The sequence below is a fragment of the Phaenicophaeus curvirostris genome, chromosome 12, assembly GCF_032191515.1.
Source record: "Phaenicophaeus curvirostris isolate KB17595 chromosome 12, BPBGC_Pcur_1.0, whole genome shotgun sequence".
Taxonomy (NCBI): Eukaryota; Metazoa; Chordata; class Aves; order Cuculiformes; family Cuculidae; genus Phaenicophaeus; species Phaenicophaeus curvirostris.
Window position 1 is genome coordinate 6710840 of NC_091403.1, and position 21345 is coordinate 6732184.

General features: G+C 41.3%; 1 protein-coding gene across 2 annotated transcripts in view; it reads right to left on the reverse strand.

The window, feature by feature from the left end:
• HOMER2 (homer scaffold protein 2) overlaps nt 1–21345 on the reverse strand; it is a 324814-nt gene that overhangs the window by 256810 nt on the left and 46659 nt on the right. The window contains exons 4-9 of one of the 2 annotated variants that reach the window (XR_011338307.1): nt 20316–20408; nt 18854–18993; nt 17383–17539; nt 14937–15047; nt 12418–12498; nt 7026–10978 (exon numbers count right to left, since the gene is read on the reverse strand). Coding sequence is in view for 1 of the 2 variants with exons in the window: in XM_069867011.1 (XP_069723112.1) it covers nt 10790–10978; nt 12418–12498; nt 14937–15047; nt 17383–17539; nt 18854–18993; nt 20316–20408 (771 nt within the window). In the remaining variant the exon portion in view is untranslated. Of the gene's footprint in view, nt 1–4161; nt 10979–12417; nt 12499–14936; nt 15048–17382; nt 17540–18853; nt 18994–20315; nt 20409–21345 lie in introns of those variants that run through there. The other variant, XM_069867011.1, reaches the window with a different exon arrangement.

Here is a 21345-nt window from a genome sequence, read left to right on the forward strand (position 1 = left end):
AGTCTATGATTCTGTGCCGTGTCTGGTGGCATAAACGGGGCTGGTCTGTGGAGGCCAGCAGCACGCCCGCCAGCAGCAGTACGTCGTTATCACACGCAGAAACAAGGAGCTGTATAACAGCAATAGCTTATCCACGCCTTTATGGTGCTCTTCTAAAGAGGAGCTAAACGTGATCAGCAATGTTGGTTTATGCAGAAAGCATTAAAAAAAAAAAAATCAAAGCCATTGCAGAAATCATACCTGAAGAAAAATTCAGATCTTGGCTGATAACAGGCAGAGATCCTCGTTATCTTTCATCTGAACCAACAAGGCATCCAAAATACTAAATCCCATGATTTAGAGGAGCTTTTTTCCTTCCCATGTTTTAAACAGCATTTGTGTGTCTCTCTCATCCCTGTCCCAGAGCCGTTCTCTTCCCACTGATATGACTGTGCTGATGACCGCCAGACCTCTGCAGCTTAAGGAGAAAGTGAATCACTGCAATTTCTCAGGTTTCAGAGCCAGGGATTATCTTTAAAAATGCGCCTAACCCTGCTATAGATAAGGGGGATTTGAAAGACACAAATGCTTTGTTTCTTTCTTGGCTTGTTTGCTCTTCAGGGAGCTCTGGGATCTCATGTTGCATCATTCATCTCCAGTCTAATAAGCAGCGCAAACCTGCAGCCACAGAATAATGAAAGCCGTGGCTAATAGCAGTGATGAAATAAATGACAAAAGCCTATAAGAATATACTTCAAAAACTGATATACTTCAGTGCGACATGGCAAGGCAAAAAGGTTGCTGGTGCTGGTATTATTTATAATTCCCCAAATGTGTGAATTCCCTCCAGCCAGCATACATTAAGCACAACCCAGGGCATATGCAACAAATCACAGTCAATGATGGAAAGTTGGGAGAAAAGCAAGAGCTCAATCTCTCTTGATTACAGCAGCCACAGATTTCTTTTTCATAGACTGCCAGTACTAATGAATGAAGAGGACATGAAAGGAAAACAAAAATACTCAAATCAACGTGCTTCATGTACCAATAAATGTATCTACTCAGAAATTTGACTAATTAAATGCAAACCATGTCAAGAAATGTTGTTCAGGGTACGTAAGCTGTCACTCAGCCTGCAGCATCCAGCCACGCATGGGAGCATGATCCCAGAAAGCTAAATGGGGTTTAGCTCTGGATACAAACCACTGTTGTAGACCAATTCAGGCACACATATGTTTATGAAGAGATACAGTTTATGGTGGAGAATGGTTGGACCCTGAAGATCTGCTCAAGGACTGATGCAGTAAAACATTTCTGCGAGTGCTGTGTATTTGGGATACCCGGCTTAAAGCCAGAGGTCGGGTCCTGTACACAAAAATATCTTATTTTCAACCCAAATAAAAGTCCACAGTTTTCCACCTAGAGATCATTTCAGACAGTGCTTCTGAGGAGATCTAACAGTTCTGAGAAGTTATTGAAATAAATATATTCAATTTTAAAGAGAAGTGTTACGACCCAAAGGGAATTTCATAGCATGGAGATCAGTCTTCGAAAAATTTGCAGGCAGAGGTCAGACTTAAGTACCACTTGGCTGTGATGAGCTGTCAAATGTTCCCAGCAACCATTATTGCAGTAAGATTGGAGATGTTTGCCTTGCAAAGGTTAGCCAAGCTTTTAAAACTCACCAGGTCTCAGATCTCACAGCCTGGGACAGCAACGTGATGGTGCTACCCTGGCACGTGCTAAATGATAAAATGGAAAGCTGTGTTGCAGGTTACTGGCGTTGTCTTTGCAGAGAGCTGCTTTATGAGTATTTGGATGGCTGGTTTATATCACTCACTGAAATTAAACCCATCAGTACACCTGGCAGGGGTATTATTTTTTTTTTTCTACTTTTGAAGGATGATTGGACTTCGCTCCAGTCGGTTCAGTGGCCGCACGGCTGCACCATCACTGCAGGTCAGAGCCCAAGCGACACTCATTGCTGGGCTTTATTTCCTCAGCTGCTACTGCTGTATTTCTATATTTAACATAAACATTTTAGTGGTTCACAGGAGAAGGTTAGTCTGTTATGTATTACTGGTGCTGCTGTTCTGCTCTGGTTAGCAATGCTAATTATGTAAAGGATAGTTAATGTTGTAAATCATTAAAATTATTTACAAGCTTTTGGATATTTCTTAGGAGATAAAAAGAAATAAAAGAAAATGTATGCACATTTCTTTATGAATCAGTGGATTTGTGCATAAATGCTCAAGCCTCCTAGGAAGTGGGAAGACAGTTAAGAGAATAATATATAATTAACACATCCTCTTTTCTTCTCTTGTTGATGCAGACGTGCCTTTAGATAAGAGTGCAAAACATTAAAAACGTTCAGAGTGCGTGGGACAGAATAACGTTGAATTTTATGTAAGTTCAGCTCTGTCACAGTTACATGTTACAGAGAGAGCAATCCAGTTCCTGCTCAGGGATCTCATCTGCTGTCTTGCTTTTATACAAGCCTCCCGGGTGGTGTGTGGGTTTTTCTTCTCCAAATAGAAAGAGATTAGATTTTCCTATGCTGTTGAAGGAATACAAGCTGACCAAAAGGAGTACAAATTACAGGGTCATTCATCCACTGAGATGTCAAGCATTAAACTTAAATTTCATCTCACTTTAGCTCGTATTTTCGTCATACACCCCAAGGCGGCACATCACAGCTTTGTGTCACACAGCCAGGTGAAAAGCTGTTTAATGGATAACTGCAGAAGTACAAACGCCATTTAGGAGGCTCCCTGAGCTTTCTGATCCAGCTGAACATGAATATTAAGGTATCGCAGAGAGGCTGCAGCAGATTTCCTTGACAGTAGCATTACTCACCACGGCTCCCAGACCAGAATCGCTGGAAGCGTTGGTCACCTGCAGTCTGAACAGCTAGTGGGGAACAGCCTTTCACACAGACCAGTGACCTCTGCAATGCTAAAAAAACACCTTGGACTTAATGAAGCGATTAGACTACAGAAGTGTCAGATGTGCCTCTACTGAAGAGGCGGCACGAGGCTCTTCCCCACGCTGGACGGGAGAGGGGTGCTCCTGCAGATAAATGGAAATACACACTGCAGGATCACCAGCTCGTTCAGTAACAGGAGAATGAGGCTTGTTTCTGATAACTGGAGATGATGCCATGTACACACAGGCACTTCTATCATACTAATCCTTACAGTCATGCAAATCCAAATATAGAAATGCTTCTTTTGCTAAGAATTAGTGATCGTTACTTGCACTTTAGAGTACATATAAGCTGCTTTTTTATAGCTACCGGTTATTCAGGGAACACCAGAACTTACTGAACTGCTGTTAGAACAGATGGCTCCTAGTAGAAGAGCTCTGGCGGAAGGTCAGGGCAGACGTGCCTCTTGCTCACTGCAAAGCTGACTTTTGCAGCTTTATAGCCCAGCATAACAAAGGCATGATGAGCCTCAGCCATTTAACAGTCTTCAGACCTTCTTTCCTTCACAGAAGCCTGGTTTGGAGCAAAGACAGCGCACGTCATTTCTGTATGATGAATACAATGATGCTGAGAGCATCATTATGTACTGCCCCTAGACAGACTTCAGTGTTATCCTCTCCCAAGGATGCGCTGTTGAGTGTAGACTGTGTCACTGGACACCAGCAGGGACCTTGGGAAACAGTCTCTTCTGAGAGGGCTCTTACTCACCATGATGTGCTGATGCAGGAGGTGACTGGTGTCAAAACATCTCCAATTTCAATAGACAGTTACTTCTGAGTACTGGGTGCCTCCTCCAGAAAAAAACTACCAGCTCCAGTTGCCACCAAGGAATCACAGGAGGCTTTTCCATCCTGAGCATCCCCCAAACAGAGGAACAAAAAGCCTTCTCCTAGTGATTTCTCAGTATGGAGTAAATCCTAAATTTCAGGCCAAAATATGCTTCACCAGTTTAGTGTGTATGTATGTACCCACCCCAGTCCTGCACCCCCCTCTGGATTAGCCAACAGTATCCAGTGAAGCAAGACCAACATTTTAAAGCTCTACCTCCTAAAAGACTTCTAAAAATTACCTAAGGAACTATATTTATAGATCAAAACCAGATTCTTCTTATCAAAGGAAAGTATCATCTTCAGTTCAGATTTGCAACCAGAAGGATGTTCATCTTCCAAAGTCAAAAAAGACAGCGAGACAAGAGATTTTACTTAAACTATATATTCTTACATAAAACAACTTTATGTTACAATAAAATCAGATAAAAATCACAAAGTTATATAATATAAAGAAAAAAATCAAGTTTTCATTTTATATTTATAAAACCCAGCATTTACTGCTACTAGGAGTTTAAATGTTAACATTGACTGTCTATGGTCAATTTGAGAAAAAAAAAGAAAAAGGAGGAGGAAACTACTTTTTCACAGCAGACAAAATGATGAGGTAAGAGATGTTTTCACAATAATCCAACTGTAGTAAACACTTCAGTTTTCATTAAACCATGTACTAAACATAATAAACCCAAATAAAAATATACATTAAGAGCACTGCAGTGTTTTCCCACAGTTGAGTATCAACAAACTGTCAGTCATTCACTAAACTTTACTTGAAACAGTAAAAACAGGGTGTATGTTTATCTTCAGTACTAAAAAATCTCATAATAATGTAATTATTCTGGGATAGCAGACCACACTAAAACACTCTCGGAACTTTCAACTACAAGGGATATATGCATGTTAAAAACTATGTGCTTTGTTTGTCATTTGTGATGAGTTTTATAGAACAGTATGTTCATGATCACTATTAGGCAATTAAATGAAAACATCTAAATGCTGCAAAATACTCTCTTATTGAGCATAACTCCCTTTTCACGTACCCAAATTAATCAATGTACTGCAAACTTAGAAGCTCAGTTCACAAATCTTAGCTCATCAGTCTTTTTTAGCAAGTATATGGCTAAAATAATTATTGCTGACCAGTCTTAAAAAAAACCAAACCAACAAACCCAAACCAAAATACAAAAGCAGTCAGATTTTTCTCAAGTGCCTTATGTGTGTCATTATTATTAGGTAACTAAATGACCAGAAAGGAAAGAGAACTCTATTTCAAAACATGCATATAAAATTTTTAGAGGTATAGGCACCTTCATCTGAAGACTGTGTGTTCAGGCTAACTGTTTAAAAAAGCAAACAAAAGAAGAAGAGCTAAGACAAAACACAGTAGAAAATCAAACTGGTTAGCCACCCAACATCCCCCAGGGGTACGGGCAGAGCTCTCCTGACCAGGACCAGCTCTGCCTGCAACATAGAGGAGAGCCCTCCTTTGGGAAGCATCTTCATCACATTGATCAGTCACCTCCTAACTCTATATTTCTTTTCATGTACTTTATGGTTTACCACAGAGAACAGCATTTAAGACGTGCAAACTTGCTGTAACCACCAAGTTTCTACTCTATTAAGGAGCCTAAAGCACTGCCGAGGGCACAGGACTCCAGGCAGGGCACCCCTAGCCAGGCTGGGGCTCTCCATCTGCAGATGAGCCTGGATTAAACTCTGCAGCTACGTATTGCTTTGCTTGACACAAAAGTGCTTGTTGAACACAAACCACGGAAAGAAAAATTACTTTAGGGTAGTTCTGTGCCCTCCCTTTGCTAAATCACAACCAGACTCTGCCAGGTGAGCCTAGGGTTCCTCACTCCTCACAGCCCCCCAAAAGCAGAGACCCTGCAGAGGAACAGGGTCTCTGGTATTGCTGAGCCCACATGGGGCGGCAACAGCTTTTCCTCTTTTTAAAGTGTCTGACCATGAACCAGTGCTGCCCAGCTGCGTGTGTGGATATTTGCCTTTCCTACCTCACATCTGTGATATGCTGAGGACTTTTTGATATTTACAGGCTTGACAAGCCCAGAGCTGCCCAAACAAAGGTGGATGAGCTTTCACACATCCACAGCTCGTGGGCAGAGCACGTCTTTCACCGAAGCTTCTGCTGAAACAATTGTCTGAATTAGCTGCTGCTGTTCGAGTCCCTCTCCCACCCTTCCCATTGGGATTCAGCATCAATCATGCACTAAGCCAAGGCGGCGTTTCGCTCTGATAGTGGTTTTATCTTTGCTAATCCACAGGCTCAGGAAGACAGCGCTATATTCCTTACAAGCCACTGATGCTTTGAAGGGTTTTGCAGAGGTAACTATTCAGAAGAGCCTAATGAAGAGCACAGTCTTGGAGCTGAGAAACTCCCACCACTACGAGGTGGTGGCAGCAACAGGAAATTTTCCTTCAAGCTTCAGGAAGCAGCCAAAAGCAGCACAAAATTAATATGGGAGAAAACAAATGGTTGGGAAAAAACAGTGCAACAGAAGAGTGCAGAAGCCTATGGACGATTTGTGCCCTGCTGAGAGGAGGACGGGGACTCCTCGTGCACGGCAAACACAGAAGAAGTGCAAGGTGAGCTCCCATCTGAACAAAACCACTTTTGCTGATGCACTCTGAAAGCAATGGCAGTGGCAGCGACAGCAGGAGGAACACCAAAAACCCTTCCCAATCTCCTTAACTCATTGAGCAGCTTTAAAAATTGTTCACCTTAAATTGCTTACATAAAAATAAAATGAAGTGTTTCTCTAGAAAAAAAGGCATTGTCTAAATAACATCTGCTCCCTGGGCACAGAGGCACCCAGTGTAAAAGTATTTTTAAAGAGGGGCATCTTTTGAACACTAGGATATAGAAAGTGAGAGGTGGCACTGAATTTCTCACAGAAAAGAGTTTTCTTCCAGTGAGCGTACTTAGTAGAGGTGACACCAAATACACACAGACAGAAAAACACTGGAAAGTACTGATTCAGCTGAAAGTGCACTTCAAGGCCAAACAGAACTACTGATGAATTTGAGTTAAAATCAGCAAATAAAGAATCAGCCAAATAAGAAAAAAGCAAAAGACTAACCTGTTCTATTTTGGGGTGTGAAACAATGTTTGAGGTTTTCATTTTGAAATAATTTATCCAAAGATGAGGCTAAGGTCATTTTCCAAAATGTGAAATAACATGTCTAACGAGACACTGTTTCCCCTTAAAAACAATTATCTCCATCTATTTTTATGTCACGGAATATTTTTAGGTTTTGTGATAATACAAAGTGGACCTGTTCTGTTCTCATTTTGGCCACGGAGCCACGCAAACCCCTCATTATTCAGCAGCTCTAACACCAGCTCAAAGGAGCATCTCACCAGGAAGCCCAGAAGGCAGTAGATACTCTCTAACCTGGGGTCAGAAGAGGCCAGCACACATTATTTTAATTCCACCAGAACCACCACTTCGTTGATGCCACCAGGGCCAGGCAGGGAGAAGGGGCAGCGCGGTGGGATCCGCGGCGATGCAGCCAGCAGCTACCAGCACTGCAAGAGCCAAGCGCAAGACCTTTATTAACGAAAGACCATGGAACTGAGGTAGGATAGATCCTGCCATCAACCACTTTGAGGGAGAAACCTGTGTCCAGAAAGTGAACCCCGAGTTGCACAAGGTGAGACACAACCTCATATAAAGACATCTCCACTCAGACTGGATGGAAATGGAGCAACGACCTACTTTCCTGCCAATGGCAGTATTTTAATAACAAATAAAATCCAGCTCTGCAGACCATCTCTTGGATGGGGATGAGCATTTCTTTGCCCCAGCAGTATTTGGGACCATCCCTAAGCAGGCTCCTGTCGCGGGGTGCCCGCAGGGACAGGCTGAATCCCCAACACACACAAAAGGAGGAATAAATCTAGCTGTAAGATGGTGCAGGCATTTCAGTGGGGGAAGGTGTTCCCGCTGGGAGAGAGGAGGCATTTTAACAAGTCCCTGAGGAGCGGCGTGATGCTCACAGTTGGGTATAGAGGGGTTATTGCAGGGCCGCCACAGAGCATCAAGGAATAAGCAGCGTGTGACACCAACGCGCCCCACCAAGGCAGCACATGGGGCTCCAGTCCTGGGGCAGCGACAGGGCCAGGCTGGAGAGGGGAGCTCTGGGTGGCATCCAGACACTCCTGAGAGCATGCATCACCCCTTCCTAGCATGCTTTGGAAGAGGAAAAACACAATGAAAGAGAGGGAAAGGCTACAAGAGATAGAGTTTGGGTGAGGTTTTAAAGTGATTACACACAGATACTCTCAGCTTACTGCTGTTGGGAAGGAAAAAGAGACAAAGAAAGTAATTACAGCAAGACCTTCGATGCCTGAAGGATGACGTTTCCCACAGTGCATAGCTGCGTAAAGGCATTCCTAATAGCTATAGCAGAGAAGGAAAACATACATTCAGAGCAAGACTAGAAGAGACAAGGCAGGGAGTTCTCTAAGGACTCCCCGTTGTTCCTCTGGTGGGCACAAAGCACCCAGAAATAACCACCCGTGTCAGAGCTCTGCACTGGTTTAATGTGCCAGCATTAAACTCCATCTGTTAAACTGATGCAATCCCATAGAAACACTTCTCTTGCTAGTCAAGAGTGGCTTAATACATCCCTAATGAGCTGAATCTGAGGAAGACCTGACTAAAATGGAAACAAAAGACCTAGAATAACCCCAATAAAACAATTTGTTCACAGAGTCTTTTGCATCCCTCTACCCAGAATCACGTTAAAAATTGTATTTTATACTAAAACCAAGAAAGAAGACCCAACATTGCTCAGCAGAAAAGAGGAAACAAGATGCAGCAGGGTCCTTGGTGTGAAAGCAATAAACTGTGATGAGGAGATCCCTGACTACGTGTATTGCTTGCAGCTTTTAGTTGTATCAGCCCCGATTCCCACCTGATGCAGGGACCAGCTGCAGTTTGGGGACTCTAAAGCAGCATGGAAGGAGAAGCAGAACAAGCTGCCTGTTAAATGATGGTGTCTATCTGACTTGTTATCAAATAAAAGGACTAAAAATGGAGATTACTGGAGATTACTTGTGCACACAGTTTCTGACGTCATTTTCAATTTTGAGAAGTCTGATCTAACCCCACATTATGCAACTGTTGATTCTTCCGTGCTGGCAAAGCCTAATTTTCACACGCCTACATGCTATGTACCTGATTTTTATTTTTATTTTTAAATATCTACAGCCCACACCGACGTTTTTTTACGAGACTCAATTGGTCATCATAGTTACGAAAGGTCCCAGCTTACATCAATTGTTTAAAAGGAGCAAAAGAAGAAATACACAAAGTCCTGTCTAAAAACCAAGCAATGAAGATAATGCAAGAGTAACAGATGAAATGAAAATTCAAGGAACAACTGCAGACAGAACCAGCATGGGGACTGAATATCCATGTGCAAAAAGTATTTAATGCATGTTTCATCTATAACCCATCTTTCTTTTAAAGGTCACTTTTATAACTGAGATGTGCCAAGAAAGGAAAATGCCCCTAAATGAAAAGTCCAGTCCCTGCTGGAATGAACTATCGTGGTGCTGACCCAAGTTTTTGCTTGAATTAAGCAAACAGTAGGGTCACATAAATAAAAGTTCTTTCCTGAATTAATTCAGATCCTGCGTAAAGAAATTCTCAGATGTGGTTACAGAGAAAGATGCTGAAGGTTGGGGGCAAGAGCAAAACTTGGGCTGAATTCTCCTTTCTGGCCCTTTTACTTCCCCATCTGTGAGGAACTGAACGTCCTTCTCACTGTAGCCCAGCAGATGCATTTCTCAAAACATATTTAGAGCTGCTGAATAATCAGTTTAAGACTACAACAGTATTTTTGCCTTTCGGGTTGGGATTTTTTGGGGGCAGTCTAACTTGGTGACTAATTCCCACTCTGCTGTCAAATATACAGGAGGTGAGAAAGCAGAAATTATAAGGAAGGATTTTGATTTCATGTGGTCATGACCCTGTCGGTCTCCTAAGCAGAAACTTGCTTCTGAACAACACCTTCAAGTAACTTTATATTGCTCTTCAGATCAACGTCTCCTTCACTACTGCAGAAGTTGATCAATAGGGACCAAGTTGCACAGATGGGCATGAGTCCTGCATGCTAACCAGCAGCATATTACTTTTAAAAATAAATATCTGGTCCCAAGACTCAGATAGGCATTTTTCAGAGATGCACATAAAGATGGAACTATATGGGTTGAAAACTGAAGGCCAAAGAGAGATGATCTTGTTAAGCAAGAGAAGCTGTACTTACCTGCTGGGTGGTAAGATGCGTGACTTGAAGAGTTGAAATTCATTTCTACAACACTGACTTTGTGCTGTATGGGTTCAGGCGAGCACAAGCAGCCTGTATTGAAGGTTAACTGAAAGCCACTGGATTTTTTTTGGTGAAGCAGGCCTGATTGACATGGTCCCTACAGATTCTGGTATGTGTGAGAAGTGATTCAATTGACTGCAACTCATCACAGGCACATTGTACAAACTGCAGGAGCTCCAACTAATCTTCTCTCTGCCCCACCAAGGAATAAAGTAGATGTTGCTAGGAGTGCCGACAGTCCAGGCAAGGAAAACACTTGTTTTCTGTTTCTATGGTTGCAACAGCCCTTAAGAAAGATATAAATTTCCCTGCAACAACTAACTGCATATTCATTTCAAGGTAGATCTAGTTCCAGATTCCTGAGACATAACCCTCTACCTGCTCCCAACCCCACAAAGCCAGAGCAGCAATATTGGAAGTTTCTAATCTCAACAGAATTCAGTGAGCAGCATGATTGGTTTGGAAAATAAACAAATAAACAAAAAAAACCCCCACCCCCCCATCAAATTTTCAGCCTCTATGTACAAAAACAATGCAAACAAGTGGAACATTCTAGTTATATTTTGCAAAACACATGTTTGGATCAACAAAACGTCAAACATCCAGATCCTAGATTACAAAAAATATCTATTGCCATCTAGTTGTCAACCCCAAGTTTAGATAGTCCTTGTCGGAAATCATGTAATTCATCTATCTTCCCATCTAGTACATCTAAAAAATTCTTTAGTTCAGTTTTAAGGTTGGTCTGCCTATGTTTGCTCTCTTCAACTTCTGTTCTTAGCGTTCTGACCTTCTCTTCAAGATCTTTGTTCTTTTTCTCAGCAGCCTTAAAGACAAGAGAGACAACAAGATGATTATAGAGAAGAAAGGTGAACAGCGTTTAATCAGGTAAAGCAACAAATGGCAGCCAGGCTGTACAAGTTTGCTCAGACTTCTGCAAACTGATTAAGACAAGTATCTACAAGAGCAAGTGACATGGGCTAGCGAGCTTGAAAGGAAAGAAATACCAAGCAGGAAAGGACACAGATTAACTGGAAAAGATGATTTGCATCAGATTTTGTCATTTGGATCATATTTTAAAATTCAGCTGGATTTAAATCGTGCACTGTGCATATATTTCTGTCATTGCTACAGCTGAAGAATTAGACACTGCGCCACAAATTACATACAGAATTATCTACGGTGGTTTAACCTTGAAAAACAAGCTTAGAAAATACTGCCTGAGAAATAATATTGTTTTATTAAGCACTTCTGAACTTACTGGCATCTTTTTAAAGTTCCACTTTGCATGAGCAGCTAGAACAGGGCAGCCACACAACACTTGCCTCGCCACAGTCTGTTCTATTATTCTCCTGTTTTATTAGCTCTTCTGCCTACTGTTCTCCATTTCATGTGTGTAAGCACATTTATTCTGACCAAAAGCCATAGACAATATCTTTCCCATACTGAATCAAAGTAAATTTAAACTAAATTTATATTTTTACCATTTTCTTCATCTGCACTCCACGGCAGCCTTCTAAGTGATTTTAGATTATTTAGACTATCAGAGTGATAGCTTATTTGACTGACTGTGTTTCATTTCATTGATGAGACTGCTTCCACTTGTTCTCCTTTCATGAATTATATTAATTTATTGCACTTAACAAGCCCTGACCTTAACAGGTGACGCCCCAAACTCAGCTTCTGGCTGGGGCAGGGCTCTCAGAACCCATCCAGCTCTGCTCTGAGCAAGTACCTCCCAGGAGAGGAGGCACATGTGCAAAACCAAGCCACAGCTAGCTGTGCTTTGGCTGGAAAGAAATGACGCAGCGTGCAGAGGCATTCTCAGGTGAACTTTTTTTCCCTGGTGATGTGTAGCTACACTCATCTGCTTCTTTCCAAAAAGCCTTCCCTGGTGCCACTGCAGGAATTAGCCGCAGGTCTTGGCATGCTGCTCGGCACACACGGCTGTGGTGAAGATCCACAAGCCCAGAGCAGAAAAAATATGGGATACAGGGTAGCCTGGAATCTGTGGGAGACAGAGGCAACATGATCCCAGGCAGAGCAATTTCAGCAAACAGCAAGGCAAAGAAATTGAGCTATGTAATTACTCCTGTGCTGGGAAGGGCACAGTGTATCACACACATAATTAGCATTTTTTGTTTTTACAAACAGGAGCTCTTTTACCTTCCAACATTGAATTCTGAACAGAGAAAAGCATATAGTTATGAGAAAGAAAATTAACATCTCAACTATTTTAAAGTTGATTTCATTGCTAAACTGTACCTCTAGTTGTTCAGATACAGATTCACATTCTGACATTAGCTGTGGTATAATTTCACCCTGCTTCCGCAGCTCTTCCAGTTCCTTTGAAAATATAAAAGAAAAAAATAATTAATGCATGCTTCAATTTAAAACCTAACAAAAATTTGAGACTATGAAATGACTTTGCATATTTTGTTCTATTCTGCAAAGTATCTGGATGTAAAATAATCAAAACAGCACATTTGCACCCCAAAACACATTATTAATTTTCTACTAAAATACATTTCTGCACTATGTATTTGACTTTGTATTTCTAAAACAGAAACTATAATCCAATCTCTAGCATGAGTGCCATTAATTGTATTAAAGAGATCTTAATCTAAAATACACACCTATGCAAAAGATACATTCAATAGGGGAGAAATATGAAGGGCTGCAATGCTACAAGCAATTTATAGATGGTAGCAAAGAGCAAATTAAACATGAATTTACAATGATATATGGCAGCAAAACAAGGCCAAAGGCATTACGAGCTGAATATATAGAGGACTCATAACAGAGCACAGCAGTAACAGGCTCTCCTTCACTGTAAAGCTCTGAGAACCCCCCACTGAAATTTGTATTCAGTTCTGGCATCTCTACCAAAATTGAGAGGACAAGATGAAAGGAGTTCACAAAAAGAGCAGGCAACTTGGTAAGAGATCATGTCTCTGATGGAAATTAAGAGAGCTGAATACATCAACACCACAGACTAGCACCTCCGATGTGGGTAGCAGGGAAAGACTCAAAGAAAGAGTATACGTTTTACAGAAGGACTGTCAGAGCATCTGAGAAAGCACATTTTGAGGTCCAAGAAAAACTGTGCCTTGAAGAGAGTGGAGGAGCCTCCTCCAGAAACTGCTCGTGTGGGTGACAGTCTCAAGAGTAAACAGGAGTATATCCTCTCTGAGCTGTACTGACACAGGACAGCAAAACCAGTCCTATCTGAAAGCAGATTCCTTGGCTACGAAACATGATTTCTTCCCTGATAGGTGAACTTCAAGCACAATCCATAGGTTGAGCTCTTCCACAAAACAAGACAACAACGCTTTCTCTCAAGCCGCCCTGATTCCCACGCATATGTATCTGTACATATGTAAATAATGCCTAGGGGCTCACATCTCAAAATATTAATATCTTATACGTACTTACTTGCTATCCTAAATACACATTACTATACTGCAAACCTCCTTTACATAGTATAACAAAGTATGTGCATATTTGTATGCATACTATATATATGGTATGAGGCATATGTTATATATATGAATATAAATATTTCACTAGATAGCTCTGTCCTGACTCCTATGTCTTTAAACATCTCTCTCCTTCATAAAGAGAATACTGGCAGCTTCCCTTACAGGCCATAAGCAGGCTGCATGCTGGTTTGAATTGCAAACCACGAAAAGGTTACTTATGGGTGGTTTAGACCTAATCAAGAAGCTGCTAATGTAAGCATGCAGTGGGAAAACAAGTTACTATATTGTCAGTGTAAATGGAAGATAGGCATGTAATATTCACAAGTCAATCAATTTTCTGGTTCATTTGGTACCATAAAAATATGAATCTTGAGGGAAACGCTGGCAGAGAATAAGGTTATTATACATGCTATTACCACAGAAAGGTTAGGAAGAAAGCATGACATTTTCCTTTGAAATATGAGGCTGAAAAACATATTATATTTATAACAGTGCATCAAAATCCATCTCCCTAAAATATTTCCTTGTGCCATCTTAAAACCCCTTAACAGCACTGCTTTTAAGAGCACCAGCAGAGATGCTGTAATGGCACATGGCAAACTTTACTGCACCTGCTGACAGCTTTTTCTCTTCAGCCAGCACATGGCATTTGGTCACTGTAACAAAGGAATAAAACAAGGATCCCATTATTTTCCCCACTGTTCAGGGGCCCCAAGTCATCAAAATCATTCTCCTTAGAAAAATGAACACCTTGTATGTCAAAAACTACAAACTGGGGTACTCTAAATTAATCCAAATTTCTCACTCTTGGCATAAATCTTGAGATCAGAAGGAGACTGTAAACCAGCAAAGCTGAAGACTACAAGCCATCCAGATAAAGAAGCAGGACTTGTTACACCAATGCCAAGTTATTTTGTAAATTATAGCTTTTAATGACGGTCCTGATGCCTGTGGGAACTCAGGACATGGGGACTGGCAACCGTAACTTTGTTCTCAGCATAGGTCTGTCTGGCTTTGGGAACTTGTTTCACCACTCCAGCTCTTCTTTAGAAGCAAAATGTTGTATATGTACAAGGATTGTGTTCATTAACCACTCCCAAATTAATGTGTGTTGTCACGGTACATAACACATCATGAAACTGAGACTCTGGAACTCTATCAAATTACTGCTGAAGAGTTGTACATGGAAAAATCTAGAAATGGCACTGAGGCACTAGGCTTCTTCCAGTTGTAGGGGAGCGAGTCCATAAATCTACATTCCAAGTGAGAAGCAGACAGAGTTTCTGTGTTCCAGGCACTTACCAGCTCTTTGTCCTGAAGCTCTGTTTCCAGTTCCTGGAGACGTCTACTCAGCTGTGCGTTTCTTTCTTTCTCTTTATTTATTTCATTGCACTGTTCCTCCAGTTCTTCAATCTTTAAGAAATGTCAGACATACAGTGAAAATCTTCAAATTTTTGGAAATCTGGGGCAGATCACGGCTGATGTAAAGGGGGATTGCTTCACTCATCAAAGGGAAGCATGGACAATTTTAATTTGCCGTGGATCTGTTTCCTAGATCACAGCACTTGATTTACTGCAAGAACTCTATTGCTTCTTCCCTTAAAACCAGCCAATTTACACAAGCACTAGTAAGCCCTGGGACTGTGTATTCTCTCTTGCACAGTATCACAGATAATTACCCAAGAATGCTCAAAACACTGAGCTGCTAAAATATGTGGGGCTGAGGATAAAATCTGCACTTCACTTCTATGAAACCAACACAAGACTATAAGGGATAGGTTTTCTTAATGCAGCAAGGAGAAGAAATCTCTTCAGCGTTCCCAGCGTTGCCTCCTCTGGGGCTGCTTATTATTCTAGCTGGAGTATGAGGGACACAACATCAAAACTTTGGAGGAAGAAACAGTTCAGAGCAATGTACACTGCTTTGTTCTCTCACCCAGGGACGTGCTTTGCTTTCTCCATACCTCCTCCTGCCAGCTCTGGACTCAGCTCCCAAGAGATGCACTTCCCACAGGCCGACAGGCAAGCTCATTAAAGTATGTACTTTAATTCTCAGCTTCACGTTGCTTTGGGATTATAACTTCCCCCATTTGAAGGTAGAGCAATATGCAAAAAATCCTGACCCAATTAATAAAGGAGAAGGAACTTCCCAGGGCACTGCAGTGTTGCAGCATGAGCATCGAGCAAGGAACCTACTTGGGGGAAAAGCTCAGAAAGCCTCTCTGCATAAAAAAAAGACAGTGCATTATACAGACAGCACTGCTGCACAGCCTGGTTAGTCACCGGTACGATGACTTTGCAGCTGTAGTAAGGCAGCTGTTTCGATAATCTCTTCATATCTAGGCTACAGCTATTGAGATGTGGCACGTTTCATCAGTTAATGTTAATGAGAACCAATTTTCCCTACAACAGTACAGAGAAGTAAAAAAATACAAATTAGTACTTAGTAATTAGTAGAAAACAGCAAATTATGCAATATATTGCTATACACTGTTCCAGTCTCTCACTTTTCCTCTATCCAAAAGAGACTGGCTATAGGAACTCAAATCATGTAACGATTACTATTAATTTGTTACAGTAACATCAGTTAATATAGGTCTGATTTGATCTCTGAATTATCACTGTGCACACCTAAAATATACGTGAATAGGTAGAGAGTATCTGTCTGGGGAAAAGGTTGCTCCACATGGATTTTCAGTGCCGAGAGGCAACCCAGGTCACCTCCAACACTGAAATACTCTTTGCAGTGTACTTATATAAAAAAGATAAAAAAATTTCTTCCCCTTTTTGAAAGCAAGCGCTAAATAAAAATAAAAAAATTCTCACCAAACTGATACAATCTGATTCCTACACCAAATGTCTCAGTGATCCATCTAAGCGGGCAGGGAAAGTGCCCAGTTTTTTCAAACACACAATGAATACAGTGACATTATCCCTGGAAGTGGTGCTCATGGAAACCAGCCCCCCCCCCAACTCCATGCCCAAGTTGGTGCCAGTGCTGTGTGGGGCTGCTACCAGTTCTTGACAGACAGCACAGTATTATTTGAAGGGCAATGCCAACGACTACTCTAAACCGAGGCTTTAAAAAATTGAATTTCTCAATTGTTCTCTGCTGTAGCTGCTGCTCACCTATTGATCTTACACTACTGAGAAACACTGTGCTCAGTAATGCAGGGGAAATGATTTTGATGATGCCCCTTGGCAGATTTCTGGACCACATGTGCCCCGTGTTACCGCTGGAGGACCCCGCTCACAGCCCACAGTGCTGAGGATGTAACTCACACCCTCATTCCCCTGCCTGATGTCAGGATTTACTTCTAATCCAGAGTGCTTTCCAGCTTGGCTTCCTGTGGGTAACCAGGCCACAACCTTCTACTCATTCATCGCCTGGCAATATTTAAGGGAGCTTTGAAAGGGATATGCAATAGTACTCCCACTTTTAAAATGTTTCTGTTTTATCGCACCAGCCAGCAACCCCGGCCAACACCAAGCCTCCCAAATCAAGAGGCACAGAGCTTCACTTGCTGCAGCAGCACCAGTCTGCCTGCTGATCTTCAGCCCTTTGAACTTCCCTGCCTGCTGGGCACAGAGGGAAGCAGCTGCTTCAACCCCGCCGTCCACCTCCCTTTCAAAGACAAGATCCATCTCCTAACAGACACAAAGATAAAGTAGCAGAAATCCAAGAGAAAGAGCAATGGCAGGAGCAGCTAACTGAAGAAGCGTCTCTCCTGTGGGTATGCTCTGCTACCTTGCTCCTCAGCTGGTCATTTTCCTCCTTGCAGGCTGAGAACTGCTTCTTCCAGTGCTCGATGCTGGCTGCGGACTCCTGCAGCGCCGTGGTCAGCCTGGCGTTGCTCTCCCGCAGGGTCTGCAGCTCCGTCTCCCATTTCTTCACATTGCAGGAACTGAGAAAAAAATGAGGTGACATTAGGTGGCTTTACCTTACAATCCAACGGATCATCATTCTTCACCTGACTGCAAACGCATCCACCCATGGTGCGTGTTTACCAATGATCCATTGTCTATCAGACCAAACATACTCAGATGCAGGTACCTGCCCTTGGCCATTTGCTCCCCTAAGGAGAACACAAGCCTTAATTTGACTGTGTCTGCCAAACAAAAGGGTCTATCAACTCCATTAACAGTACCTATATTTGATTTTTTATTCATGCTCAGTCTGGAAAATAGAAGTGTTGCATAATGCTGAAGAACTAAGCTGCTCATTCCCCAAAGCCTCAAGATGCAGTGTAGAGCATGAGATTAGAGAGTAAATGGAAGGAAGGCTCTGAAGGTCCCCATGTGCTAGTTGCTACTGGCCTGTGGAGGGGTCTTCAGCACAAGGAATGAGCAAAAGTTATGATTTGAAATAGATTATGCCATTGAAATGTCACTAAAGAGAGATGATGTACAGCAAATGTAATATATGTAACCTTATAATTGCTCATTGAGTAATGCTGCTTATGGTGCTGCTGCCTTATTCTTTAAATAGCTTTTTAAGAGTAGCTTGATCCTGTTAGATTTTCTTTCATTCACAGATACATTCACATGCAAGATGCAGACAAGGCAAGATCCCAGCAGAGACTTGTTCTATTTTAATGTTGGAACTTTGCATATTCCAACGTCTGTATTTTCACTACAGCTGCAAATTACACTTCTCAACATTTTCAAAGAATTTATCAAAGTATATAGCAAAAAATGTGACTTCAAGGGGCATTGTCCACCAACACTTTAGAAACATACTGCTAAGACTTCTGAGCAGCCCAGTGAAATGATTTTTCTCACTTCAACTTTTTACGGTTGGGTTCATTCCCTTTTATAATTTTAAATTTCCATATCTATTTTCATCAAAGTAAATGCAGCAAACTCAAAGAAGAAGAAGAGATTCATTTTGCATGTTATCAGTAGCAATTTCTCCCCCGTGGCTTTAATGTTATTTCTGTGGCTCTAAAACTTCAGACGTGAAGGTGTTTATAAGAGTTGGGATCAGCAGAATAAGAGACATCTTATTTCATCACAAACTAGATCAGGAAAAAACTAAATGGTAAATATCTCTCAACTGGATTTTGGGAGGTAATTGATAAAATCTGCTCATTCATCTATTCTGCTGCATCATTTTAAATTAATGCAACTGCATCTGAATAAATTCTGTTAATATCATTAGCCATCAGATAATGACAGCACACGATTCCAATGCAATTTAGGTATTAAAGGAACTTCACCTTTGGGCTAGAGCAATTTTTAATTTATCATTCTCAGACTTGAGATGTGCCTCAGCAGGACCTCCATGTGATGCCTTCTCATCATCTGTCCCATTCACACTAGATGCTCGAGTGGAAGATGGTGTTTCACGTCCAGATTCCTGCAGCACAACACACAAATGAACGCTGGGCATCTCCTGCGTCACCACAACACCAATTTCTTTGTAGTCTTGATCCCACGCCACCCTGCAGAGACCTAGGCTGTGTATGCTTTCCTGGCGGAACAGTGGTAATAAACACATACCCTCTATGTCTTGGCTGCAAAACGGGTCTATTTAAAAGAACGAAAAGATTATGATAGACAAAATGGAAGTTTAAAGGGTTAAAAAAAAAAAAAGCGTTTTAGCTGAGAAGGCTTGTGTTTTCTAAAGGCTGTTTTGTTTATTTTTAAGATAATGAAGCAATACGGTGTGCCTGCAAGTACACAAAGTCCAAACCAAAATTAATAAAAAAAGATACCACGCCCCCGAAGAGACACCATTCACAGACTGCTTGGTGCTGATCACTAACAGAGAACGAAGAAAGTGAACCATAAAGGCTGTGACCAAAGGCTTTAAAAAATGAGTATCCAAAGTCAGCCTCTCAGATCAATATTGGTGGACCCCACAAAGGGGGTTAGTTGCAAGACTAAACGCATTCAGCAACTTTTTTTCCTGAACATGTGCCGGAATTTCTCTCTGATGAAAATTTGTCTACCTTTCCTCCAAACATTAGCCCAGGGCAAGCATGCCTGCTGAGCATGGTTCACTCTTACCTAATGTAACGTGTAGGAAATTACAGTGAGCCATTCACAGAGCCAGAGTGAGCCATTCACTGGGACAACACTGAATTCCTTCAATCTGTAAGAAACCTAGATCTCCTTGGGCATGGAAGCACTTGTATCAAGGTGTGATACCTAGAAAAGTGAACTGTCCAGTACAAGCTTCCTCCTAAAACACTGTCTCTGTTTCCACACCACAGCCTCCCATCAGTCACACCCAGGCAAGGAAACACTACGGCCACAAAATCAGTGTCTCCGCTGGCAAACTGAACTCCTCCAGAGGTAGATCAGACAGATTATGAAAAAGCATCTCAATGAATCTTATTCACTGTCTGCTGAAGCACTACACTGACTTACTTCCCAACGACTCCAAGTATGTGTAACAGTACAAATCAAAGGATGTATTGCTTTCCCTGCTACTAAAAAAGTTATAACAGCTCAAGAACTGCTAAAAAAAATTAGACATAAATGAAGGTAAAGAGCATGGATGGATGAAAAATATTCTTCTGACAATGTTAATGTCCAGCAGCTGACAATTACCTTTGGCAATCTTCATTTTATATACTTAAACCTCACTGTCAGAAGCTGGTACAGTCCATTAGAAAATTTAACTTTAAATTATTTATCCTGTATGCTCATAGGTATTAAAGCTAAATTACAAACCTGTGAATGATTGCTTGAGGTCTCAATTTTCTCTTGAGATCTGTCTCTTGCTAGTTTGGCAGCTTCTTTTACTTCTTGGAATTTCTCTGCAAACTGAGAAAAGCATGACAGATATTTATTAAAATGGTTTATCATCTATTAAACTATTCAGATTACTATTTATAGGGTTCATACATCTCCTAAAGTGAACAACTAATACTGATAATTAAAAATTTTTGGCATGAAAAAACATTTTAATTCTTTGTCAGGGAAGCTCTTTCAAAAGGAAAGGGAGTGTTTCTAGAAGGGTGACATGTCTATAACTCTGGCAGATCACAGTAAAAATCCATAAATTCTCTCCTGGAATCATGGAAGCATCTTCTGGTTTGATTTAGTTTTGTTTATTCCACCCACCCCCCCTCCTTATTTTCTACTCTTTCACTCGATGTTGATGGTCTATTAAAGTTGAAAGTATAAAAGACATATTTGGATAAAAAAAATTATCAATGTCTTCTATTCCTAAGAGCAAGTCAATTAAATTAAAGAATGCAAATGAGTTCATGAGACATCTGCAGGATGTGAGCAAGAGATTATCAAGACAGAAAAAAGGATAAAAAGGTAGATCTGAATGTACAGTGGGACCATATGAAAACACAGCTTTTCTGGTCTAATTTTCTTATTACTGGTAAAAATACAGGTAGCAGACATCAAGGAAATGCTTCCTGTAAGAGGGTTGTATCAAACTGGGGGAGGCAGGGGAAGGGGAAGATAAAGGTGGAAAAGCAATAACACCATTCTCTACAAGTCACTGTAGGATATCTGCTCCAAAGCCAGCCTCGCACTTTTGCAAAACAAGTATTACCACAGGCAGTCAGTGGTGCACGATTTTAAACACTTTAAACAGTATTTTAAGTTTTAGAAGGAGGATTACAAAGATGGAAGAAAAGGCATAATTCATAACTTCTTTTTTTAATTAAGATATATCCAGTATAAGAACGGTAACTTTGTCTTTCTGCTAAAGCAGAAAGGTCTTGCTTACCCAAGCTTTGAG